General features: G+C 48.2%; 1 protein-coding gene across 2 annotated transcripts in view; it reads left to right on the top strand.

The window, feature by feature from the left end:
• The window catches only part of LOC109880119 (adhesion G protein-coupled receptor L1-like), an 85,179-nt gene that overhangs the window by 3,240 nt on the left and 54,439 nt on the right, over positions 1–27,500 (top strand). The window contains exons 2-3 of one of the 2 annotated variants that reach the window (XM_031834885.1): positions 1,037–1,146; positions 17,629–17,643. In XM_031834885.1, coding sequence (XP_031690745.1) covers positions 1,037–1,146; positions 17,629–17,643 — 125 coding nt within the window. The remainder of the gene's footprint in view (positions 1–1,036; positions 1,147–17,628; positions 17,644–27,500) is intronic. The other variant, XM_031834886.1, reaches the window with a different exon arrangement.

Here is a 27,500-nt window from a genome sequence, read left to right as displayed (position 1 = left end):
CTAGTTTGCTCTGTTTCTTTGTTAATTCTTTCCAATGTGTCAAGTAATTATCTTTTTGTTTTCTCATGATTTGGTTGGGTCTAATTGTGCTGCTGTCCTGGGGCTCTGTGGGGTCTGTATGTGTTTCTGAACAGAGTCTTCACCAGGATCATCTCTCTGTAGGTGATGGCTTTGTTATGGAAGGTTTGGGAATTGTTTCCTTTTAGGTGGTTGTAGAATTTAACATCTCTTTTCTGGATTTTAATAATTAGCGGGTATCAGCCCAAATTCTACTCTGCGTACATTATTTGCTGTTTTGCGTTGTACATAGAGGATATTTTTGCATAATTCTGCATGCAGAGTCTCAATTTGGTGTTTGTCCCATTTTGTGAATTCTTGGTTGGTGAGCGGACCCCAGACCTCACAACCATAAAGGGCAATGGGTTCTATAACTGATTCAAGTATTTTTAGCCAGATAGCCTCATTTGTATGTTGAATTTTGTGTTCCATTTAATGTTCTCTCTCTCCCCTCACTCACTCTCTCTTTCTCGCTCTTTCTATCTCTCTCTCTCTCTCTCTTGCTCTTTCTCTCTCGCCCTTTCTTTCTATCTCTCTCTCTTTCTTTCTATCTCTCTTTCTTTCTATCTCTCTCTCTCGCTCTTTCTCTCTCTATATCTCTCTCATATATATATATATATATATATATATATCTCTATAAATATATATATATATATATCTCGCTCGCTCTTTCTCTCTCTATATATCTCTCTCTCTCTATATATATATATATATATATATATATATCTCTATATATATATATCTCACTCTTTCTATCTCTCTCTCTTTCTCTTTCTCTTTCTCTTTCTCTCTCTCTCTCTCTCTCTCTCTCTCTCTTTCTTTCTTTCTTTCTTTCTTTCTTTCTTTCTTTCTTTCTTTCTTTCTTTCTTTCTTTCTTTCTTTCTTTCTATCTCTCTCTCTCTCTCTCTCTCTCTCTCTCTCTCTCTCTCTCACTCTTTCTATCTCTCTCTCTCTCTCCCCCTCTCTCTCTGTGGGACAGATGTAATAACCGTACCCAGTGTGTGGTGGTGGCAGGGTCCGATGTGTTCCCAGACCCCTGCCCAGGGACCTACAAGTACCTGGAGATACAGTACGAGTGTGTCCCCTACAGTGAGTACCCAGACCCCCCATCACCCACACCCCTCACCCCCTTCCCCACCCCCCCATCCCCCTTCTCCCCCACCTAACCCCTCTCAGCCCTCTAAGCAACTGACTGTCATTCACACCAACACACACACAGACTCTCTCTCTCAGACACTCAGCCACACACACAAACAGACAGACCAAGACCAGACCAGACAGACACACATTGCTCTCTCGCTCTTGCTCTCTCTCTCTCTTACACACACACACACACACACACCTACACACACACCTGCAAACAAACACACCTACACACACACAGCACTAAACCCCTTTTCTCCATCGACAGTGCAACGCTCCAGAGGCTGAGAGAGATTTTCACACGGGGAAGGTGCTCCACAAACACCATGGCAGATAAGCACTTCATACAGCAGTACAGCGAGGGGTCAGCCTTTATTGCTGATCATAGCGGTAACACACACCACCACACTCACACACACGTTGACCCCTGGGCCTGATAGACCATCTTAGTGGTCCCTCTGATCTCCAAGAACAGTGAACATTGTCCACAGTGAGACTGGGAGGCAGGAGACTGTGTCTGTGTCATCATGCCACAATGTTAACACAAACAGCAAAGGGCTTATTTTAGACCACATGACCCTGAAGATGTGCACATTTCAATATCCCCATGGTAACTGGCTGCCGGCTCCCTCGGGTGCTGCTCACATCTCCGTGGCAGGTGTGACACACACACACACGCACGTACACACACATTACGCACGCGCTCTGTTGCTCATACACACGCACAAACACAATTACAAACACACACACACATATACACACACACGCACGTACACACACATTACGCACATGCTCTGTTGCTCATACACACACACAAACACAAGTACAAACACACACACACATACACAAACACACACAGAAACACACACCCACATCACACACTGTCTCTCAGACACTCTCACTCACACCCTAAAGCACACACACACACACACACACACACACAAGAACACAAGAACACAGGCAGACAGGGTGAGGATTCTGGTGTTGTGTGGAGCCTCAGTCATGTGAAAATCTCTGCTCAGACAGTGTCCCCTCCTCCTCATGTAGTATTACTCTCAGCATTGATCCTCTCACTGTGCAGGAGTATTCCAGGGGGCTGCCGCCTCATCCCCTCTCCACTGGGGAGAGACAGAAGTGTGGTGTGTGTGTGTGTGGGGGGGGGGGGGCTTGATTGATGACTATGGGAGGGATGAAGGGAAGAGGTGGGTAAGAGATACTCTGTGGGTGAATGTCTATGTTTTTTCCTTCAGGGAACCGTGAGTACAGGAACTGAAGAAAGCAAAACCGACATCTACAACTCCCTGACCTCTTCTCTGAATTCTCACACTCCTCTCTTCCTCTCAACATATCTCCATGTCAATATCGCCTTTTTTCATCTCTCCTTCTCTGTCAACCTTCTCTCTCCTGGTTTCATGCCGTTCTTCTACAACTCTTTATATTCTACACTTTATCCATTGCCACATTTCTTTCACTCTCTCCATTGATCTCATCTCTTTCCCTCCCTCTCTTTATCTTCCGATGTCGCTTTCTTTTCTCTTTGCAGGTTGTAGGAGTTGTCCCAACACTCCACTGTCACCTATAGGAGTTGTCCCAACACTCCACTGTCACCTGTAGGAGTTGTCCCAACACTCCACTGTCACCTGTAGGAGTTGTCCCAACACTCCACTTTCAACTGTCCAAGTGCAACACAAAGTGCAGCATGGCCTCCAGGCCTCTAGGGGAGCTGTCCTACCTGGCTGGCTGTGCCCCCTTAAGATTATAATGAACTCTGACCCTCCTCTGCTCGGTGCTCACAGGCCCTCAGCTAACCTGCCTCTAGATATATACTGTAGTTCAGGGTTGAGTCCTGTTACCATCGCAACAGTAAAAGTTATAACTGTGACCTTTGCTGTTGGGGAAGGTTTTCTAGTCTGTGTTATCTTTCTTCTTCTCTCTCTCTTTTGCCCTGCAGCCTTTGGGTGAGATCATGTCCTCTTTCAGTCTCCTCTATCATCTCTCTCTCTGAATGTAGCCCTGAGATGTGAGTTGACTTGTTGTGGTGGTCAGGTTGGCTGGCCCCTTGTTGCTATGTTCTACTTTATGTGGTCTACTCTGGTGTTGTTTTGTTGTTAGGTGGTGATCTGGTCCTGGGTTATAAATAAATAGTTTCCTCTTCCGTCCTCTCTTATTCTCTCTTATTCCAGACCAGACATTTCCCTCTGACTGCACACCAGAGCCAATCGAAAGTGATGATTAAATAGCTGCTGACTTGCATTTTTCCTATTCCCGTCTTCCATTAAAGAAGCTTGTTTATTGGATCTGAAGGAAGGAGGGTGGAGGGGGTTATGAGAAAATTGGAACCTGATCGCGTCGTGATGAGAAGTCTTGGCTGTCTGAAGTGAGAAAGACGAGCCAATTAGAACAGTCCTCCGTCAGTCTTCTCCTCTCCCTCAGGGATGGGCTGTGGACCAGACCAGACTTGCAAACACACACACATACACGTTAGTTCTCCCCACACGTGCCGCATTCCGCCGCACCACGCTATGTGTTGTCGGGCTCTGCCACCAGAATATAAATAGATCCTGAGTGAATTAGATTCAGTGTTACAGTCCTCCTCATCCCAAACCTAGTGGCAACTAACTGGGCTTCTATTAATTACCAGGAGAAGGTCATCTCATCCAAACCTAATGACAACTAACGGGGCTTCTATTAATTACCAGGAGGTCATCTCATCCCAAACCTAGTGACAACTAACTGGGCTTCTATTAATTACCAGGAGAAGGTCATCTCATCCCAAACCTAGTGACAACTAACTGGGCTTCTATTACTTACCAGGAGAAGGTCATCTCATCCCAAACCTAGTGACAACTAACTGGGCTTATATTAATTACCAGGAGAAGGTCATCTCATCCCAAACCTAGTGACAACTAACTGGGCTTCTATTAATTACCAGGAGAAGGTCATCTCATCCCAAACCTAGTGGCAACTAACTGTGCTTCTATTAATTACCAGGAGAAGGTAATCTCATCCCAAACCTAGTGGCAACTAACTGTGCTTCTATTAATTACCAGGAGAAGGTAATCTCATCCCAAACCTAGTGACAACTAACTGGGCTTCTATTACTTACCAGGAGAAGGTCATCTCATCCCAAACCTAGTGACAACTAACTGGGCTTATATTAATTACCAGGAGAAGGTCATCTCATCCCAAACCTAGTGACAACTAACTGGGCTTCTATTAATTACCAGGAGAAGGTCATCTCATCCCAAACCTAGTGGCAACTAACTGTGCTTCTATTAATTACCAGGAGAAGGTAATCTCATCCCAAACCTAGTGGCAACTAACTGTTCTTCTATTAATTACCAGGAGAAGGTCATCTCATCCCAAACCTAGTGACAACTAACTGTGCTTCTATTAATTACCAGGAGAAGGTCATCTCATCCCAAACCTAGTGGCAACTAACTGTGCTTCGAATAATTACCAGGAGAAGGTCATCTCATCCCAAACCTAGTGACAACTAACTGGGCTTCTATTAATTACCAGGAGAATGGGGTAGCTTCCCTCCCGCTCTCTACCCCTCTCCCTCTGCAGAGATTAATTGAATTTGCTGCTGCTAATCGCTCTGGTAATGCCCCATCTTTCATGGCTCACTGGGAATGCAGGGTGTTTTGGTGTCTTTATGGGTGACATATGTTTGTTTGTTTGGTTCTACTTAACGGGTGAGGGATAGGGGTTAGGGATAGAGGGAGGGTGTTTAAAGGGCCGCTGTTGGCAGCTGGCATGATGCGTGCAGGCATGACACGTGTGGGTGTGGGTGTGTGTGTGGGTGTTTGCGTGCAAGTGTGTGTGTGACAGGGTCCTCTGTGTGCGTGTCACACAGTGCTTTGTGTTACCAGCCACCTGAAACGTGGAGGTGACAGGCGAAGCAGCTGAGTCGACACAGCACTGTCAGATGAGCTCAGAAGAGGTGGCCAGTGTGTGTGTTTGTGTGTGTGTGTTAGTGTGTGTTAATGTGTGTGTTAGGATGTGTGAGCATGCCAGCAGAACATAACAACAGCCAACAAGTCAAGTCATATCTCACAGTGCCAAAAACCCTGCAAGCCCTTACAGAGACATCACTTTGTCTTCACTGGGCAGAACAGAGCAAGACAAACTGTTGTGACACAGATTCACTCTGTCAAGGCTTGCTTCACAACTGGCTTCTATCAACACATACTGAGTGTACTGTATAAACTATACCTTATTATACCATACTATACTACACACTATATGTATTTCCTAGTTCACCACACATCATTAAACAACACTATACTATACTATAATATACTATATATATATTTCCTGGAGTAAAAATCCAACACCACAGTAGATTCATATCATGTTGCCGAGCAAAACAATTCATAAAAAATCCTACAATGTGATTTTCTGGATTTTTTTTCTAATTTTGTCTGTCATAGTTGAAGTGTACCTATGAGGAAAATTACGGCCTCTCTCATCTTTTTAAGTGGGAGAACTTGCACAATTGGTGGCTGACTAAATACTTTTTTGCCCCACTGTATCTACTCAATGACCTCCTATCCCTTCACATCGACTAGGTACTGGTACTTTGTGTATATAGCCAAGTTATCGTTACTCATTGGGTATTTATTGGTACTTGTATTACTAGGTGTTATTCCTTTCCTATTATTTCTCTATGTTCTTTCTCTCTGCGTTGTTGGGAAGGCCTGTAACGTTCGTCTACAACTGCTGCTGACGAAGCCTATAGGAACCAATGGAAATGTAGAGCAGAGTGCAGAGAGGAGAGTAGAACTCTACCTGTTCCTGCTCCCAGTGAATGTAGAGAGCAGAGAGGAGAGAGGAGAGTAGAACTCTACCTGTTCCTGCTCCCAGTAAATGTAGAGAGCAGAGAGGAGAGTAGAACTCTACCTGTTCCTGCTCCCAGTGAATGTAGAGAGCAGAGAGCAGAGAGGAGAGTAGAACTCTACCTGTTCCTGCTCCCAGTAAATGTAGAGAGCAGAGAGGAGAGTAGAACTCTACCTGTTCCTGCTCCCAGTAAATGTAGAGAGCAGAGAGGAGAGTAGAACTCTACCTGTTCCTGCTCCCAGTAAATGTAGAGAGCAGAGAGGAGAGTAGAACTCTACCTGTTCCTGCTCCCAGTGAATGTAGAGAGCAGAGAGGAGAGAGGAGAGTAGAACTCTACCTGTTCCTGCTCCCAGTAAATGTAGAGAGCAGAGAGGAGAGTAGAACTCTACCTGTTCCTGCTCCCAGTGAATGTAGAGAGCAGAGAGCAGAGAGGAGAGTAGAACTCTACCTGTTCCTGCTCCCAGTAAATGTAGAGAGCAGAGAGGAGAGTAGAACTCTACCTGTTCCTGCTCCCAGTAAATGTAGCACTACATCATTATTGATCCCTACTGCTCTTTCCAGTGGGGAGATCCATGCTACACGACCAGGACTGTTACACTCAGTGGAGAGTCAGGCCTTCTGCTATTGCATCAGTTGGCCAACTTATCTTGTTAACAATAACAGTGCAGCTAACGGAATAATTGAATTGTTAAATCACCGTCATGTACTGTGCTACTCTATACTGTTTAGTAGCTTTAACTTCTGTATAATGTCCTTCTATACGTTTCTATAAGTCACCACTGGGTCTGTGTACTGCGGATCGGGACATTTGAACCACAGAAATGTATTCTGGGGCTTGTATTCATATCAGTGCCTTTCTGGACACAACGCTTCTGTAACTCATCGTTTACTTGTCTGGGTGGGTTTGTCAGGAGAAGGGTAGTTGTGTTGTAGTTTGACACGTTTCAGAGAGAAAGAGAGAGAAATGCAATGATGTCAGAAAGGGAGATTGTATAAATATATGTAGGGACACCATTAGGGACTCATGTTTGGTGAACGACAAATGGGAGGATTGGGTTTGAGCCTGGAAGAAATGAATGAAGAATGAAGAGACAGCGGGAGAGGAGAGAGGACATGCTATTTCTCAGCAGTGTGGTGAAGGAGAGAGGAGAGAGGACATGCTATTTATCAGCAGTGTGGTGTAGGAGAGAGGAGAGAGGACATGCTATTTCTCAGCAGTGTGGTGTAGGAGAGAGGAGAGAGGACATGCTATTTATCAGCAGTGTGGTGTAGGAGAGAGGAGAGAGGACATGCTATTTCTCAGCAGTGTGGTGAAGGAGAGAGGAGAGAGGACATGCTATTTCTCAGCAGTGTGGTGAAGGAGAGAGGAGAGAGGACATGCTATTTCTCAGCAGTGTGGTGAAGGAGAGAGGAGAGAGGACATGCTATTTCTCAGCAGTGTGGTGTAGGAGAGAGGAGAGAGGACATGCTATTTCTCAGCAGTGTGGTGAAGGAGAGAGGGGAGAGGACATGCTATTTCTCAGCAGTGTGGTGAAGGAGAGAGGGGAGAGGACATGCTATTTCTCAGCAGTGTGGTGAAGGAGAGAGGGGAGAGGACATGCTATTTCTCAGCAGTGTGGTGAAGGAGAGAGGAGAGAGGACATGCTATTTATCAGCAGTGTGGTGAAGGAGAGAGGAGAGAGGGCATGCTATTTCTCAGCAGTGTGGTGAAGGAGAGAGGAGAGAGGGCATGCTATTTCTCAGCAGTGTGGTGAAGGAGAGAGGAGAGAGGACATGCTATTTATCAGCAGTGTGGTGTAGGAGAGAGGAGAGAGGACATGCTATTTCTCAGCAGTTCGGTGTAGGAGAGAGGAGAGAGGGCATGCTATTTCTCAGCAGTGTGGTGAAGGAGAGAGGAGAGAGGGCATGCTATTTCTCAGCAGTGTGGTGAAGGAGAGAGGAGAGAGGGGCATGCTATTTCTCAGCAGTGTGGTGAAGGAGAGAGGAGAGAGGGCATGCTATTTCTCAGCAGTGTGGTGAAGGAGAGAGGACATGCTATTTATCAGCAGTGTGGTGAAGGAGAGAGGGCATGCTATTTCTCAGCAATGTGGTGAAGGGAGAGAGGAGAGAGGACATGCTATTTCTCAGCAGTGTGGTGAAGGAGAGAGGAGAGAGGGCATGCTATTTCTCAGCAGTGTGGTGTAGGAGAGAGGAGAGAGGACATGCTATTTCTCAGCAGTGTGGTGTAGGAGAGAGGAGAAAGGGCATGCTATTTCTCAGCAGTGTGTGGTGAAGGAGAGAGGAGAGAGGGCATGCTATTTATCAGCAGTGTGGTGAAGGAGAAAGGAGGAGAGAGGGCATGCTATTCTCAGCAGTGTGGTGTAGGAGAGAGGACATGCTATTTCTCAGCAGTGTGGTGTAGGAGAGAGGAGAGAGGGCATGCTATTTCTCAGCAGTGTGGGTGTAGGAGAGAGGAGAGAGGGCATGCTATTTATCAGCAGTGTGGTGAAGGAGAGAGGAGAGAGGGCATGCTATTTCTCAGCAGTGTGGTGAAGGAGAGAGGAGAGAGGGCATGCTATTTCTCAGCAGTGTGGTGAAGGAGAGAGGAGAGAGGACATGCTATTTATCAGCAGTGTGGTGAAGGAGAGAGGAGAGAGGACATGCTATTTATCAGCAGTGTGGTGAAGGAGAGAGGAGAGAGGGCATGCTATTTATCAGCAGTGTGGTGAAGGAGAGAAAGAGAGGGCATGCTATTTATCAGCAGTGTGGTGAAGGAGAGAGGAGAGAGGACATGCTATTTATCAGCAGTGTGGTGAAGGAGAGAGGAGAGAGGGCATGCTATTTATCAGCAGTGTGGTGAAGGAGAGAGGAGAGAGGACATGCTATTTCTCAGCAGTGTGGTGGAAGGAGAGAGGGAGAGAGGACATGCTATTTATCAGCAGTGTTGGTGAAGGAGATGAGGAGAGAGGGACATGCTATTATATCAGCAGTGTGGTGAAGGAGAGAGGAGATAGGACATGCTATTTTCTCGGAGCAGTGTGGTGATGAAGGAGAGAGGAGAGAGGGCATGCTATTCCTCAGCAGTGTGGTGAAGGAGAGAGGACTGAGAGGCAGTGCGATTTCTCAGCAGTGTGGTTGAAGGAGAGAGGGAGATGAGGGAAGGAATGCTATTTCTCAGCAGGTGTGTGAAGGATAGAGGGGACGATGACATGCTACTTTATCAGCACGTGTGGTATAGGAAGAGGAGCAGAGGGCATGCTAATTATCAGCAGTTGGTTGAACGGACGAGAGGAGAGAGGGCATGCTTATTTATCAGCAGTGTGGTGAAGGAGAGAAAGAGAGGGCATGCTATTTATCAGCAGTGGGGAGGGAAGGAGAGAGGAGAGAGGACATGCTATTTATCAGCAGTGTGGTGAAGGAGAGAGGAGAGAGGGCATGCTATTTATCAGCAGTGTGGTGAAGGAGAGAGGAGAGAGGACATGCTATTTCTCAGCAGTGTGGGTGAAGGAGAGAGGAGAGAGGACATGCTATTTATCAGCAGTGTGGTGAAGGAGAGAGGAGAGAGGACATGCTATTTATCAGCAGTGTGGTGAAGGAGAGAGGAGAGAGGACATGCTATTTCTCAGCAGTGTGGTGAAGGAGAGAGGAGAGAGGGCATGCTATTTCTCAGCAGTGTGGTGAAGGAGAGAGGAGAGAGGGCATGCTATTTCTCAGCAGTGTGGTGAAGGAGAGAGGAGAGAGGACATGCTATTCTCAGCAGTGTGGTGAAGGATAGAGGGGAGAGGACATGCTATTTATCAGCAGTGTGGTGTAGGAGAGAGGAGAGAGGACATGCTATTTCTCAGCAGTGTGGTGTAGGAGAGAGGAGAGAGGGCATGCTATTTCTCAGCAGTGTGGTGAAGGAGAGAGGAGAGAGGGCATGCTATTTCTCAGCAGTGTGGTGAAGGAGAGAGGAGAGAGGGCATGCTATTTCTCAGCAGTGTGGTGAAGGAGAGAGGAGAGAGGGCATGCTATTTCTCAGCAGTGTGGTGAAGGAGAGAGGAGAGAGGACATGCTATTTATCAGCAGTGTGGTGAAGGAGAGAGGGCATGCTATTTCTCAGCAGTGTGGTGAAGGAGAGAGGAGAGAGGACATGCTATTTCTCAGCAGTGTGGTGAAGGAGAGAGGAGAGAGGGCATGCTATTTCTCAGCAGTGTGGTGAAGAGAGAGGAGAGAGGACATGCTATTTCTCAGCAGTGTGTGGTAGGAGAGAGGAGAGAGGACATGCTATTTCTCAGCAGTGTGGTATAGGAGAGAGGAGAAGGGCATGCTATTTCTCAGCAGTGTGGTGAAGGAGAGAGGAGAGAGGGCATGCTATTTATCAGCAGTGTGGTGAAGGAGAAAGGAGGAGAGAGGGCATGCTATTTCTCAGCAGTGTGGTGTAGGAGAGAGGACATGCTATTTCTCAGCAGTGTGGTGTAGGAGAGAGGAGAGAGGGCATGCTATTTCTCAGCAGTGTGGTGTAGGAGAGAGGAGAGAGGGCATGCTATTTATCAGCAGTGTGGTGAAGGAGAGAGGAGAGAGGGCATGCTATTTCTCAGCAGTGTGGTGAAGGAGAGAGGAGAGAGGACATGCTATTTCTCAGCAGTGTGGTGAAGGAGAGAGGAGAGAGGGCATGCTATTTATCAGCAGTGTGGTGAAGGAGAGAGGAGAGAGGACATGCTATTTCTCAGCAGTGTGGTGAAGGAGAGAGGAGAGAGGGCATGCTATTTATCAGCAGTGTGGTGAAGGAGAGAGGAGAGAGGGCATGCTATTTATCAGCAGTGTGGTGAAGGAGAGAGGAGAGAGGGCATGCTATTTATCAGCAGTGTGGTGAAGGAGAGAGGAGAGAGGACATGCTATTTCTCAGCAGTGTGGTGAAGGAGAGAGGAGAGAGGACATGCTATTTATCAGCAGTGTGGTGAAGGAGAGAGGAGAGAGGACATGCTATTTATCAGCAGTGTGGTGAAGGAGAGAGGAGAGAGGACATGCTATTTATCAGCAGTGTGGTGAAGGAGAGAGGAGAGAGGACATGCTATTTATCAGCAGTTTGGTGAAGGAGAGAGGAGAGAGGGCATGCTATTTCTCAGCAGTTTGGTGAAGGAGAGAGGAGAGAGGGCATGCTATTTATCAGCAGTTTGGTGAAGGAGAGAGGAGAAGAAAGGTTGTCCTGCAGTGCTCCTCAGGTGTCCGTGTATATGTAGCTCTGTGTTAGCGTGCTGTGCCTCGTTAGCAGTGGGGATAATTGATAGGGTTCTGGAGAGCAGTGCTGAGCAGAGGAGGTGCCTGGGTTTTCATTCTCACCAGGGGACCTACGATGGAGCCTGAATGAATCAGACACTCAGAGACCCAGGTGGCTCTACTGTACACTAACACCCCGCAATGCACTGTGTGTGTGTGTGTGTGTGTGTTTGCTACTTTACAGAGCAGCAGACAAGGACCAGAGGATGTCAGCAAATCAAATCTTCCTCTTTTCTTCTCCTTCTCTCCTCTTCCTCACCAAAGCAGTTCATCCCTCTTTTATTAGGGTTCTCTCTACCTCTACCTTTATTCTCATTTCTATGTTTCACTCTCTCGTTCTCTCTACCTCTCCTTCATTCTCATTCTCTCTACCTCTCCTTTATTCTCATTTCTATGTTTCACTCTCTCGTTCTCTCTACCTCTCCTTCATTCTCATTTCTCTGCTTCTCTCTCGTTCTCTCTACCTCTCCTTTATTCTAGCTCCTCTCCTCCACTCCATCACCCTCCACACCAACACACACACTTTTGTTATCTCCCTGAAGGCAGTGTGTGTTTAGAAAACAGGTCACACAGAAACATGATATAAAGGACCCCTGCTCCCCCTTGGACCCTGTCTGACACATAACTGTCATAAAGAGACACCACATCAAACCTCCACACTGCACCATGCAGGGCCCCACTTTACCCATCAGCCCACAGTGTGTCTGTTTACAGCCATGAGCATCTTGCTCTCGCCTCTCTCTCTCTCGCTTTCTCCGTCCACTATGCTGTTCTGACACTGTGAGCCTCATTCTGCCTCATTCTACCCCTCCTCCTTCCGCCCTCCTCCCGCCTCATTCTCCCCCTCTTCCCTCCTCCCGCCTCATTCTCCCCCTCCTCCTTCCACCCTCTCCCCTCCTCCCACCTCATTCTCCCCCTCCTCCTTCCACCCTCTCCTCTCCTCCCGCCTCATTCTACCCCTCCTCCTTCCGCCCTCTCCTCTCCTCCCGCCTCATTCTCCCCCTCTCCCTCCTCCCGCCCTCATTCTACCCCTCCTCCTTCCGCCCTCTCCCCTTCTCCCGCCTCATTTATCCCCTCCTCCTTCTGCCCTCTCCACTACTCCCGCCTCATTCTACCCCTCCTCCTTCCGCCCTCTCCCCTCCTCCCGCCTCATTCTCCCTCTCTCCCCTCCTCCCGCCTCATTCTACCCCTCCTCCTTCCGCCCTCTCCCCTTCTCCCGCCTCATTCTACCCTCCTCCTTCTGCCCTCTCCACTCCTCCCGCCTCATTCCCCCCCTCCTTCCACCCTCTCCCCTCCTCCCGCCTCATTCTCCCCCCTCCTCCTTCCACCCTCTCCCCTCCTCCCGCCTCATTCTACCCCTTCCTCCTTCCGCCCTCTCCCCTCCTCCCGCCTCATTCTCCCCCCTCCTCCTTCTGCCCTCTCCACTCCTCCCGCCTCATTCTCCCCCTCCTCCTCCCGCCCTCTCCCCTCCTCCTGCCTCATTCTCCCCCTCCTCCTTCCGCCCTCTCCCCTCCTCCCGCCTCATTCTCCCCCTCCTCCTTCCGCCTCTCCCCTCCTCCCGCCTCATTCTCCCCCTCCTCCTTCCGCCCTCTCCCCTCCTCCTGCATCATTCTCCCCCTCCTCCTTCCACCCTCCTCCCGCCTCATTCTACCCCCTCCTCCTTCCGCCCTCTCCCCTCCTCCTGCCTCATTCTCCCCCTGTCCCCTCCTCCCCGCCTCATTCTACCCCTCTAACTTTCGCCCTCTCCCCTCCTCCCGCCTCATTCTCCCCCTCCTCCTTCCACCCTCTCCCCTCCTCCCGCCTCATTCTCCCTCTCCTCCTTCCACCATCTCCCTCCTCCTCCCGCCTCATTCTCCCCCTCCTCCTTCCACCCTCTCCCCTCCTCCCACCTCATTCTACCCCTCCTCCTTCTGCCCTCTCCCCTCCTCCCGCCTCATTCTCCCCCTCCTCCTTCAACCCTCTCCCCCTCCTCCGCCTCATTCTCCCCCTCCTCCTTCCGCCCTCTCCCCTCCTCCCGCCTCATTCTCCCCCTCCTCCTTCCACCCTCTCCCCTCCTCCCGCCTCGTTCTCCCCCTCCTCCTTCCGCCCTCTCCCCTCCTCCCGCCTCATTCTACCCCTCCTCCTTCTGCCCTATCCCCTCCTCCCGCCTCGTTTCTCCCCCTCCTCCTTCCGCCCTCTCCCCTCCTCCCGCCTCATTCTACCCCTCCTTCTTCTGCCTATCCCCTCCTCCCGCCTCATTCTCCCTCTCCTCCTTTCACCATCTCCCCTCCTCCCGCCTCATTCTCCCCCTCCTCCTTCCACCCTCTCCCTCCTCCCACCTCATTCTACCCCTCCTCCTTCTGCCCTCTCCCCTCCTCCCGCCTCATTCTCCCCCTCCTCCTTCAACCCTCTCCCCTCCTCCCGCCTCATTCTCCCCCTCCTCCTTCCGCCCTCTCCCCCTCCTCCCGCCTCATTCTCCCCTCCTCCTTCCACCCTCTCCCCTCCTCCCGCCTCGTTCTCCCCCTCCTCCTTCCGCCCTCTCCCCTCCTCCCGCCTCATTCTACCCCTCCTCCCTTCTGCCCTATCCCCTCCTCCCGCCTCGTTCTCCCCCTCCTCCTTCCGCCCTCTCCCGTCCTCCCGCCTCATTCTACCCCTCCTTCTTCTGCCCTATCCCCTCCTCCCGCCTCATTCTCCCTCTCCTCCTTCCACCATCTCCCCTCCTCCCGCCTCATTCTCCCCCTCCTCCTTCCACCGTCTCCCCTCCTCCCACCTCATTCTACCCCTCCTCCTTCTGCCCTCTCCCCTCCTCCTTCCACCCTCTCCCCTCCTCCCGCCTCGTTCTCCCCCTCCTCCTTCCGCCCTCTCCCCTCCTCCCGCCTCATTCTACCCCTCCTCCTTCTGCCCTATCCCCTCCTCCCGCCTCGTTCTCCCCCTCCTCCTTCCGCCCTCTCCCCTCCTCCCGCCTCATTCTACCCCTCCTTCTTCTGCCCTATCCCCTCCTCCCGCCTCATTCTCCCCCTCCTCCTTCCGCCCTCTCCCCTCCTCCCGCCTCATTCTACCCCTCCTCCTTCCGCCCTCTCCCCTCCTCCCCGCCTCATTCTCACCTCACCAATTGTGCAAGTACTCCCACTTAAAAGATGAGAGAGGCCTGTAATTTTCATCATAGGTACACTTCAACTATGACAGACAAAATGAGAGAAAAAATGAGAGAAAGACTGAATCTGCAATAGGTAAGCAGCTTGGTTTGAAGAAATCAACTGGGGGAGCAATTATTAGGAAATGGAAGACATACAAGACCACTGATAATCTCCCTCGATCTGGGGCTCCACGCAAGATCTCACCCCGTGGGATCAAAATGATCACAAGAACGGTGAGCAAAAATCCCAGAACCACACGGGGGGACCTAGTGAATGACCTGCAGAGAGCTGGGACCAAAGTAACAAAGCCTACCATCAGTAACACACTACGCCGCCAGGGACTCAAATCCTGCAGTGCCAGACGTGTCCCCCTGCTTAAGCCAGTACATGTCCAGGCCCGTCTGAAGTTTGCTAGAGAGCATTTGGATGATCCAGAAGAAGATTGGGAGAATGTCATATGGTCAGATGAAACCAAAATATAACTTTTTGGTAAAAACTTAACTCGTCGTGTTTGGAGGACAAAGAATGCTGAGTTGCATCCAAAGAACACCATACCTACTGTGAAGCATGGGGGTGGAAACATCTTGCTTTGGGGCTGTTTTTCTGCAAAGGGACCAGTACGACTCAACCGTGTAAAGGAAAGAATGAATGGGGCCATGTATCGTGAGATTTTGAGTGAAAACCTCCTTCCATCAGCAAGGGCATTGAAGATTAAACGTGGCTGGGTCTTTCAGCATGACAATGATCCCAAACACACCAACCGGGCAACGATGGAGTGGCTTCGTAAGAAGCATTTCAAGGTCCTGGAGTGGCCTAGCCAGTCTCCAGATCTCAACCCCAAAGAAAAGCTTTGGAGGGAGTTGAAAGCCCTTGTTGTCCAGCAACAGCCCCAAAACATCACTGCTCTAGAGGAGATCTGCATGGAGGAATGGGCCAAAATACCAGCAACAGTGTGTGAAAACCTTGTGAAGACTTACAGAAAACGTTTGACCTCTGTCATTGCCAACAAAGGGTATATAACAAAGTATTGAGATACACTTTTGTTATTGACCAAATACTTATTTTCCACCATAATTTGCAAATAAATTCATTAAAAATCCTACAATGTCTGGATGTTTTTTTCTAATTTTGTCTGTCATAGTTGAAGTGTACCTATGATGAAAATTACAGGCCTCTCTCATCTTTTTAAGTGGGAGAACTTGCACAATTGGTGGCTGACTAAATACTTTTTTGCCCCACTGTAGCTCCCTCCTCCTGCCCTCCTGGTTCCCCCCTGCTCTGGCCACATGGGACCCATACATGAGCCCATAGATGCTCCCCTGAAGGATGAAATGGCTGCCACTCCTACTCTCTTCACAGGGTTTCTCCCAGTGTCTGATCTAGCTGTCTGATGATAAAAGTCATAGAGATGGTAGTGCTCTGTTGCTCTGATGCCGTGATGCAGAAAGGTCCTCTCTCTCTCTCTCTCTCTCTCTCTCTCTCTCTCTCTCTCTCTCTCACTTCTTTCTCTTCTCTCTCTTCTTTCTCTTCTTCCTCTTCTTCCTCTTCTTCCTCCTCTTCTCCTCTTTCCTGGAATGTGTCCAGTACAGACACCTCTCATGCTGTACTGTAGATGAGAGAGGTGATGACTTCGCATGACAAGGCTCTCCAGGGACCAAAAGGCTTCACACAGCATTCACACCTTCAGCGGCAGCAGCATGCCGGACACATGTCCATGACACGTCTCCTTCCACGTGGCAGGGAAGAAACACACACACACACAGACACACCTCTCTCACACACACACACAGACACACCTCTCTCTCACACACACACACACACACACACACACACACACACACACACACACACACACACACACACACACACACACACACACACACACACACACACACACACACACCTCTGTCTCACACACACACACACACACACACACACACAAACACAACTCTCTCACACACACAAACACACACAACACTCATTCGTCCGCCACAATGACTGATGTCTATGGAAAGCTGCCTTACAAACTGCCATAACTACTTATGTCAGCCAAAGCCTCATATAGGCTCAACACACAGACTAGTGATTAGTGTTTGATGAGCCTGGTGTAGACCAAAAGACAGGGCTGTGTCTCAGACTCTCTCTCTCTCTCTCTCTCTCTCTCTCTCTCTGTCTGTCTGTCTGTCTGTCTGTCTGTCTGTCTGTCTGTCTGTCTCTCTCTCTCTCTCTCTCTCTCTCTCTCTCTCTCTCTCTACCTCTCTCTGTCTACCTCTCTCTCTCTACCTCTCTCTCTCTGTCTACCTCTCTCTCTCTCTACCTCTCTCCCTCTCTCTCTCTCTACCTCTCTACCTCTCTCTCTCTCTCTGTCTCTCTCTCTCGCGGGATGCTTTACTTTCGTCTGTCTCCTCCTTCCGTCTCTCAATCCCTCCTTTTCTTTGTTCTCTCTCTTTCTTCCTTCCTTCTCTTTTGATGAGTGCATCTGAGCCCGGCGAGCAAGCTGCTCTCCATTGATTGGCTGGTCGATGGATTGAGCGAATGGCGGGGTTCTGTAGCTGAGCGCCGTGATTTGGCGTACTGAGCACAGTCAGACGCAGCGCCACTTTCTTGGGATTAAGAGACAGTTTCAATGTAGACCCTGTAACCCTGGAGAGGGGCTAGACGAGACACAGTGACCCCCCGCAATGCCACAACACACCCCACACACTGGGCCACTTTCTTCATCACCCTCTCATCTCTCCATCCCTCTATCTAGCTCTATTTCTCCCACAGCTGCTTCCAAAGAAGATTCTTCAGGAACATATGTGTGTTTTTCTCTCCCCGACAGGACCCAGGAGCTGGAGTTCGGAAGGACAGAAAGAGGGAGGGAGGGGTGGGATCCTAAGACATAACAGGAGGTCGGGTTGAGTACATGTATGTGTGGATGGTTGGGGATTGTTGGGTTAATGGAATGGAAATGGAGTAAATCCGAGGTCAGGCCATTTTCCCTCCTCATTTTTCATTTGAGTCGCCATCCTTTCTCTGAGTAGCCAACCGTAACACAGAACAAATAACATGCTTAAAGAAAAGAGAGAAAGGATAGCATTTTATTTAATCTCAATTTTGTCTTTTTTCCTGCACCTGTTTTTCTTTCATTCTCTATGCTCTCTCTCTTTTTCTCTCTGTCTCTCTTACTCTGTCTCTCTCTCTCTCTCCCTGTCTTCCTCTCTTTCTCTTTTTTCCGATGCTTGAATAGAAGTGGATCAAAAAGGTAAAGACCACAATGAACATAAAAACCACAGCTCGCCCCTCCCTCCTCCTCCTCCCTCCTCCTCTCCTCCCCTCATACGCCTTCCTAACCCAGCACCTTGTGTAGTGGTCATGTTTGATGTTGATATCCCTCCCCTTTCTTTCTCTCTTTCTCTCCCTCTCTCTCTTTCTGGATTATAACCAAGACTCTAAGATCCTTCCAGATTTCCTCCTTGCCTCTGATGACACCAGCCTGACCTACACGCACGCACGCACCACACACACAAACACACACACACACACACACACACACACACACACACACACACACACACACACACACACACACACACACACACACACACACACACACACACACACACACACACACAAACCAGCTGACCACTCTGGAGGTCCATGAACTATTTCTGAGAGAGAAAAAGAGAGAGCATTCTTATGTCATGGTTTAACCACTATACAAACTACATACCAGTGGCCATTCACAAACTTAAAGACAGATAACATGGTGTACATTCTTACCACTTCATGGTCGGTAAACCTTTTCTTCTCTTCCCTCATTCACTGTAAACCTATCTCTCCTCTCCTCAACGTGTCCACATGTTGGGCCACAGCCACCTGACCACTCCTCGCTGACATAGTTCTCCATCTGACCCTGCAGTTCTCACTCCACCTCATTGAGTATGATTTAACCATTTCTCTATCGTTTACAATTAGTAATTTGACCCTATCTCTAATTGGTTCCCTCCAGATCCAAGTGACTCCTCCTCGTCCTCCTCTCCTCTCTTCTCCACATTGGTTTATATTCTTCTCTCTGCCTCCCTTTCTCTTTCTTTGTTTCTTCCTTTCATTTTTCCTTACTTCAGGGTGAATCTTACATTTATTTGTTTTCATTTTCAACTCAAAAAGACAATGATATTCAGAATCACACTGGCCAAAGTTTCTCCTTGATCATGTGACATGAGTCTGTCCCTCGTTAAGCACTTTCTCCCATTTCCAGGTGCTTCAGTGTCCACTCTCTTTCTCTCTATCACTCAAACAGCTTTAAATGCAGTGCCCTTCTCTCCTCTCTTTCTCTCCTTCTTTTGGCTCCGTTTCTGCCTCTCAGATCTTTCATCTGTTCATCACAAGTAGCCGCTGGTTCTCTGAGGCCTCCTCAGGTTTCATCTCCTTCTTCACCTCCTCCTCCTCCTCTTCTTTTCTCTTTCCCTCTTTATCCATTTGCTCTTATCACTGCTTTTTCTTCCTTCTCTTGCTTTCGTTGCACTGCAACCCCCCTGTGTGTCCTGATTTGGCTGTCAGTCACCCCTCCTTATCAATAGAAGTCAGCTAGTCCTCCCTTCGTACAGCATGTCTGTATGGATTCAGAGGGGTGCCACAGGAGGTGGTACAGTCCCAGTTAGCATCTATGTGTAATGGCTGCTCTGTTCACTAGGGGGATGGTACTCTCTAAAGAGCCAATCAGTCACTGGTCTCCCAATCACAGAGCTTACAAAGAATGCTGCAGGGGATGCAGGGCTCAATCCAAGGTGAGAGGAAGGAAGAGTATTGCTGCCACTGGGAATAGGCACCATTAGGGCCGCCTCAAAAGGGTCATTTTATCTCCCAGGGTGTGTCTGAAATGGCACACTATTGCCCACGTAGTGCACTACAGGGCTCTGGTCAAAAGTAGTGCACTATATAGAGAATTATACACTGTCCTAATCTTACCCTTGACCTTTTAGATGCCCCCGACCAGCACAAAAACATCCTGTGGCGGACTGCAATAGCATCGAATAGTCCCCGCGATATGCAACTGTTCAGGGAAGTCAGGAACCAATACACGCAGTCAGTCAGGAAAGCTAAGGCCAGCTTCTTCAGGCAGAAGTTTGCATCCTGTAGCTCCAACTCCAAAAAGTTCTGGGACACTGTGAAGTCCATGGAGAACAAGAGCACCTCCTCCCAGCTGCCCACTGCACAGAGGCTAGGTAACACGGTCACCACCGATAAATCCATGATTATCGAAAACTTCAACAAGCATTTCTCAATGGCTGGCCATGCCTTCCGCCTGGCTACTCCAACCTCGGCCAACAGCTCCGCCCCCCCCTGCAGCTACTCGCCCAAGCCTCTCCAGGTTCTCCTTTACCCAAATCCAGATAGCAGATGTTCTGAAAGAGCTGCAAAGCCTGGACCCATACAAATCAGCTGGGATTGACAATCTGGACCCTCTATTTCTGAAACTATCCGTCGCCATTGTCGCAACCCCTATTACCAGCCTGTTCGACCTCTCTTTCATATCGTCTGAGATCCCCAAGGATTGGAAAGCTACCGCAGTCATCCCCCTCTTCAAAGGGGGAGACACCCTGGACCCAAACTGTTACAGACCTATATCCATCCTGCCCTGCCTATCTAAGGTCTTCGAAAGCCAAGTCAACAAACAGGTCACTGACCATCTCGAATCCCAGCGTACCTTCTCCGCTGTGCAATCTGGTTTCCGAGCCGGTCACGGGTGCACCTCAGCCACGCTCAAGGTACTAAACGATATCATAACCGCCATCGATAAAAGACAGTACTGTGCAGCCGTCTTCATCGACCTGGCCAAGGCTTTCGACTCTGTCAATCATCATATTCTTATCGGCAGACTCAGTAGCCTCGGTTTTTCGGATGACTGCCTTGCCTGGTTCACCAATTACTTTGCAGACAGAGTTCAGTGTGTCAAATCGGAGGGCATGCTGTCCGGTCCTCTGGCAGTCTCTATGGGGGTGCCACAGGGTTCAATTCTCGGGCCGACTCTTTTCTCTGTATATATCAATGATGTTGCACTTGCTGCGGGCGATTCCCTGATCCACCTCTACGCAGACGACACCATTCTATATACTTCCGGCCCGTCCTTGGACACTGTGCTATCTAACCTCCAAACGAGCTTCAATGCCATACAACACTCCTTCCGTGGCCTCCAACTGCTCTTAAACGCTAGTAAAACCAAATGCATGCTTTTCAACCGTTCGCTGCCTGCACCCGCCCGCCTGACCAGCATCACCACCCTGGATGGTTCCGAACTTGAATATGTGGACATCTATAAGTACCTAGGTGTCTGGCTAGACTGTAAACTCTCCTTCCAGACTCATATCAAACATCTACAATCGAAAATCAAATCAAGAGTCGGCTTTCTATTCCGCAACAAAGCCTCCTTCACTCACGCCGCCAAACTTACCCTAGTAAAACTGACTATCCTACCGATCCTCGACTTTGGCGATGTCATCTACAAAATTGCTTCCAACAATCTACTCAGCAAACTGGATGCAGTTTATCACAGTGCCATCCGTTTTGTCACTAAAGCACCTTATACCACCCACCACTGCGACTTGTATGCTCTAGTCGGCTGGCCCTCGCTACATATTCGTCGCCAGACCCACTGGCTCCAGGTCATCTACAAGTCCATGCTAGGTAAAGCTCCGCCTTATCTCAGTTCACTGGTCACGATGGCAACACCCATCCGTAGCACGCGCTCCAGCAGGTGTATCTCACTGATCATCCCTAAATCCAACACCTCATTTGGCCGCCTTTCATTCCAGTTCTCTGCTGCCTGTGACTGGAACGAATTGCAAAAATTGCTGAAGTTGGAGACTTTTATCTCCCTCACCAACTTCAAACATCTGCTATCTGAGCAGCTAACCGATCGCTGCAGCTGTACATAGTCTATTGGTAAATAGCCCACACATTTTCACCTACCTCATCCCCATACTGTTTTTATTTATTTACTTTTCTGCTCTTTTGCACACCAATATCTCTACCTGTACATGTCCATCTGATCATTTATCACTCCAGTGTTAATCTGCAAAATTGTAATTATTCGCCTACCTCCTCATGCCTTTTGCACACAATGTATATAGACTCCCCTTTTTTTCTACTGTGTTATTGACTTGTTAATTGTTTACTCCATGTGTAACTCTGTGTTGTCTGTTCACACTGCTATGCTTTATCTTGGCCAGGTCGCAGTTGCAAATGAGAACTTGTTCTCAACTAGCCTACCTGGTTAAATAAAGGTGTTCTCAACTAGCCTACCTGGTTAAATAAAGGTGTTCTCAACTAGCCTACCTGGTTAAATAAAGGTGTTCTCAACTAGCCTACCTGGTTAAATAAAGGTGTTCTCAACTAGCCTACCTGGTTAAATAAAGGTGAAAAAAAAATATATTTACCTTACACATCTCGACTAGTACCCTCTACTGTCTGTTTCCATGGATAGATAGATATGTACAGTAGGTTATTATAGATTGAAGGGATTAACCTCTGTAGCAATGCCATTAAGTCATTTATGAGTCCATATCCATCTCCCTGGATGTGGCTTTCCACTGACATCCATTGCTCCTGTATGTCTTGTTTTTCCCTCAACCAACCAACCACCATTTTGTTTCTCCCTGCCTGGTAGCTATAGCGAACCCTCTTCCTCTTCCTCCTCCCCCCCCCCACCCCCCGCCCTCCCTTGATCCACCTTGTTGTTGTTGTTTTTTTACCCACATTTACTACTGCTCCTCCCAGTGACCATGTGACCTAAAAGACCCCTCCTCTTCCACCCTCTATCCTCGCTTTAACTCTACTGCTAATTATGATTACCTCTATATCTCATTTTTTATTAATTAACAATTCTCTTAGATTGTGTAACCCGTTGTCCCTTTGTTAATTCATTCATCCTAATTGATTGATTCACTGATTGGTTGATTGACAGATTATAGTAATGGCTGCTCTCCTGTTGTGTTCAGGAGCTGGTCTGTGAATTTCAGTCAGACTGATGGACAGTCTGTCCGTCATCAGTAGCTAGCTAGAGAGACAGATAGTCAGACTGTCTGTAGTCTGTGTGTTTATAGACTTACATATTCATTTCCTTGTCACCGTTCCTTTATTACTGTTGACACGTGAATTGACTGAATAGGTGTCAGCCATCGTTCTGTCACCTATCAAGTCCTTTTTAATCAGTGATCATGAAGGAAAGGAGACAAGGAAACAAATCTACAGTATTTAATCAGTGATCATGAAGGAAAGGAGACAAGGAAATACATCTGCAGTATGTAAGACCTGGTACACAGCCTTAATATTGGTTTTTATTGGGACTAAAAGAGAGGGGGAGTATCCCTCACACCTACACTCTTAAAAACAGGTTCTATCTAGAACCTAAACGGGTTCTTTGGCTGTCCCCATAGGATAACCCTTTGAAGAACCCTTTATGGTTCCAGGTAGAACTATTTTGGTTCCTGGTAGATCCATTTTGGGTTCCGTCTTAAGCCCTTCCCACAGAGGGTTCTACCTGGAACCAAAAAGGGTTCTCCTATGGGGACAGCCAAATAATTATTTCTGAGAGTGTAGAGACACATTTACCATTGAAATAGTGTCTCTGTGGGCGAATGAGGATAGTGGGAGGGAGGGAGGGACAGAGAGAGAGGGAGAGAGGAGCAGTCGCTATAGAGACAGGCTGTAGCTCCTCATTAGGAATGACCCACCACACACACACGTCTGGTCATGTGACCCACTGCACTCAGACATTCTATTCAGCAGGCAGTCGAGGAGAGAGGAGAGTGAAGGAGAGAGGGAGAGATGGGGAGAGGAGAGAGATAGGGAACTGACTGACTGTACATTGAGAAGTCATTACATTGTTAAAGCTAAAGAGCTCTGGCAGGCAGGTGGCCATGAATAGAAACAAGTCAGGACCTTTATGGACAGATAGAACACACCGCCAGAGGCAGATGTATGGACAGATAGAACAAACCGCCAGAGGCAGATGTATGGACAGATAGAACACACCGCCAGAGGCAGATGTATGGACAGACAGAACACACCGCCAGAGGCAGATGTATGGACAGATAGAACAAACCGCCAGAGGCAGATGTATGGACAGACAGAACACACCGCCAGAGGCAGATGTATGGACAGATAGAACACACCGCCAGAGGCAGATGTATGGACAGATAGAACACACCGCCAGAGGCAGATGTATGGACAGATAGAACACACCGCCAGAGGCAGATGTATGGACAGACAGAACACACCGCCAGAGGCAGATGTATGGACAGATATAACACACCGCCAGAGGCAGATGTATGGACAGATAGAACACACCGCCAGAGGCAGATGTATGGACAGCCCTCACTGGGGAAGGAAGGGATGGAGAAAGAGAGAGTAGAGGGATGAAGAGAGTAAGAAACTGGCTGGGTGCTGGCTACTGCTACAGTAGCTCAGCAGGGTTGGGGTCAATTCTGTTTCAATTTAGTCAATTCAGGAATTAAAATGAAAATCCAATTTCACTTTTCCATACAATGAAAAGCAATTAGGAAAATTGGACTTAGAATTTTCCATTGACTACCTAAATTGACTGAATTGAAATGGAACTGTGGCCTGTCATAGTGTCACTCCAGTGCTGTGCCCGTACCTGCAGGCGGTGTCCTGTGTACTGTAGCTGTGAAGGTCTGTCAGTAGTACCACCTGTGCTGCCACTCAGTGTGTCAGTGACCTCTCATAGAGATAAGACGTTTCAATGGACACTTTCTCTCTCTACCCAGGCCCTGCTGCCCTGCTATTGGTCTCAGTGAAGGGGTTTGTCTTGAAGTGAGCATGACAGTTGATCAAAGTGCCAGCCCCTTCCTTCTGTCTACAGTGTGCGTGTGGTGTGTGTCGGTGTAGGTGTGTGTGTGTGTATGTGTGAGTTAGTATTCTGTTTTGACTACCTTGCCTTGACCCCCTTGCTGTCCAAAAGGAACAGGGCACAATCTGGGACTCCCACCTCTCTCTCTCTTTCTCTCACTCCTCCACAGAATTAACTCACTCCCTCTCTTATTCTCATTTCACAGGAAATAACCTATTGACTCCTCTGACTCTCTCCGTTTCTCCGTTTCTCTCTCTCTCTTCTTTTTTACACCCACAAAATACACTCTCACTCTATCCTTTACTCTTTCTCCTTCTCTCTCCTTCTCTCTCCTTCTCTCTCCTTCTCTCTCCTTCTCTCTCCTTCTCTCTCTCTCTGTCGCTTGCTATCTCTCAAGCACACCTACACACATCCACGCACACACACCAACATGCTCACGGGTAACGACACACACACACACACACACACACACACACACACACACACACACACACACACACACACACACACACACACACACACACACACACACACACACACTCACAGATGTACTCTTACTTCCAGACGATTAAGTGTCCATGCTGAAGGAGGGGTTTCATGCCGCTCCGTTGTGCTCCCTGCTGGTTGCTGGCTGCAGTTACCTGCCAGGAACAGGTGTGGGATTCAATTAAAACAGCAGGCTCTCCGTGGCCATGCCAGGTCTGTCAAGGGGCTACTGGGTCCTGTTCATTAGGCACCAAACGGAAGAAAACAGACTGAAACAGGGTGGGACTACCTGGACGTGTCCAATGAGAAAAGCTCATTTTTTAAAAACACTTTTTTAAACTATGTGTGTCCTAATGACCGTGACCCTGGGATAGGCAGGCTTTACATCACCTCCCCATAACCAGTCTGTGGGATACTCTAGGACGCATTTCTCCAGACACTCTAACGTACATAGATAACCCAAGATCTAGACTCTAGAGGATGTCTCAAGAAACTACTGTAGGAGAGACGTGGTCAGGTCTGGGCTATGCCAGGCTGTCTTACATAACAATCGTATCAATCCATGGCCTCACATTACATCAACAACAAGACCACAAGCATTTTAGAAACACATACAGTCTCCATTGAGATATCTCTATATACCCCTTTATGGTCACAGTAGGATGATATGATGGCTTTATTATAATACAGTATGTAATGACAGATTGTATATGAAGATAACCATTAGAAATATGTTCCCCAGCAGTCCCTGGATTAAAATGATTTGCCCACAACGGCACACAGTATGATCTCAGCAAGCTGTCATTGCTTAGATGTACTTCTATATCACCCTTCAAAACTGTCATTATTATTCCCAACGAGGTAGTAAGGTACAGTATCTGTCATTTCAAAGGTGATTCTGTTCCTTTCATCATATTCATGCCACAGCTTCATATTGACGAGAAACAGTCACTGTTGACATATTGTGTTGTGTCGGGAACAACAGCTGATAAATTCATTTCCTATTCTTTTTTCATGGCAGTATTTTGCTGTAAAGTGTATACAATAGAAGATATATTGCCTGTTCCAACTTACACCCTATTCCCTATATAGTGCATTACTTTAGTGCACATTATAGGGAATAGGGTGCCATTTGGGATGCACACCTGTGCACAGAAGATAAAAGCATGAAGGTTGGTTGTTAATCCTTGATAAGGTAAGTTGTATCACAGTACAGTAGGTTTGGTTATACTGCCTAGTGGTGTGGCCCCATTAGACCATGACTGCTCTGATCGGGCCAGACCAGATTTCCACGGCTCCTAAAAATGTATTTCATCTAATCTAACAATCTCAACTAATCCCAGAAGCTCAATATGACTCAGGCTAACCTGTTCTAGGCCGGACTAGGATAATACCTAGTCCGATCTTTAATACCCCATCCCTAATACCTCATATCCATCTCTAATACCTAATACCTAATTCATGTAGTGCTGGTCCTAATAATACTAGGCTGTGTGGTAGTGTGTGTTAGCAGGGTGTGGCTGCCTGGGAGGTCAGGCTGTCCATACAGAGAGAGAATAAACAGGAAGAGGGCATGCTGGCTGAAAGAACAGGTCAGAGTTAATGAAGCCTCCCAGGCAGGGTGTGGAGCGGAGCGGCTCCCTCTGTTTGTCTTTCTGTGTGTGTGTGTGTGTGTGTGCATGCAAGTGAACCTCTCTCTCTTTCTTTTCTCTGGTCTGTGTGTGTCAGTGCCAGCTCAGTGTGACCGCCTGGGAGGCCAGTCCAGTGATGAGCCCCACTGACACCCGGCCCTGCCAGCCCACCCAACACCCAGCTAATTAGAATAAGCAGAGCCAGAGAGCCATGTTAGAGTTACTATCTGCAGACTGTAAAGGGACAGAGAGAATAACAGGACAAAACACATAGGATGGTTAGTCCTTACTCTTTACTGCAATACCCTGGTATACAGTAATGCTGACTATGCTACTGTATAGTGTGAAGCAGATTCAGGGTAGTGGTGCTGTTAATATATTACTGGGATCAATGATGTGTCCCATAAATACCTGTTAAACCTCTTGTGATTCACCGTACATAGAGAACCCAATTGGGCCAGGAACCGAAAGGTTGCTGGATCGAATCCCCGAGCTGACAAGGTAAAACTCTATTGTTCTGCCCCTGAGCAAGGCAGTTAACCCACTGTTTCCCAGGCGCTGAAGATGTGGATGTCGATTAAGGCAGCCCCCTGCACCTTTCTGATTCAGAGTTGTTGGGTTAAATGTGCAAGACACAATTCAGTTGAATGCATTCAGTTGTACAGCTGACTAGGTTTCCCCTTTCCTTTCCCAATATGAATACAAGTCAGCATTGTGGATTAAAGGTAGCCCTTGACAATGCACTGCACCAGTCATTTGTTTGTTATTACCTAGGACTCTGTCATCCAAGGCTGGTCTGTACAGTAGTCATGGACTTGTTTTGTATTACCTAGGACTCTGTCATCCAAGGCTGGTCTGTACAGTAGTCATGGACTTGTGTTTTATTACCTAGGACTCTGTCATCCAAGGCTGGTCTGTACAGTAGTCATGGACTTGTTTTGTATTACCTAGGACTCTGTCATCCAAGGCTGGTCTGTACAGTAGTCATGGACTTGTTTTGTATTACCTAGGACTCTGTCATCCAAGGCTTGTCTGTACAGTAGTCATGGACTTGTTTTGTATTACCTAGGACTCTGTCATCCAAGGCTGGTCTGTACAGTAGTCATGGACTCTTTTCAGATACAGACTTGT

The sequence above is a fragment of the Oncorhynchus kisutch genome, linkage group LG10 (genome assembly GCF_002021735.2).
Source record: "Oncorhynchus kisutch isolate 150728-3 linkage group LG10, Okis_V2, whole genome shotgun sequence".
Lineage (NCBI taxonomy): Eukaryota > Metazoa > Chordata > Actinopteri > Salmoniformes > Salmonidae > Oncorhynchus > Oncorhynchus kisutch.
This window is presented reverse-complemented; position numbering and strand designations above follow the sequence as displayed.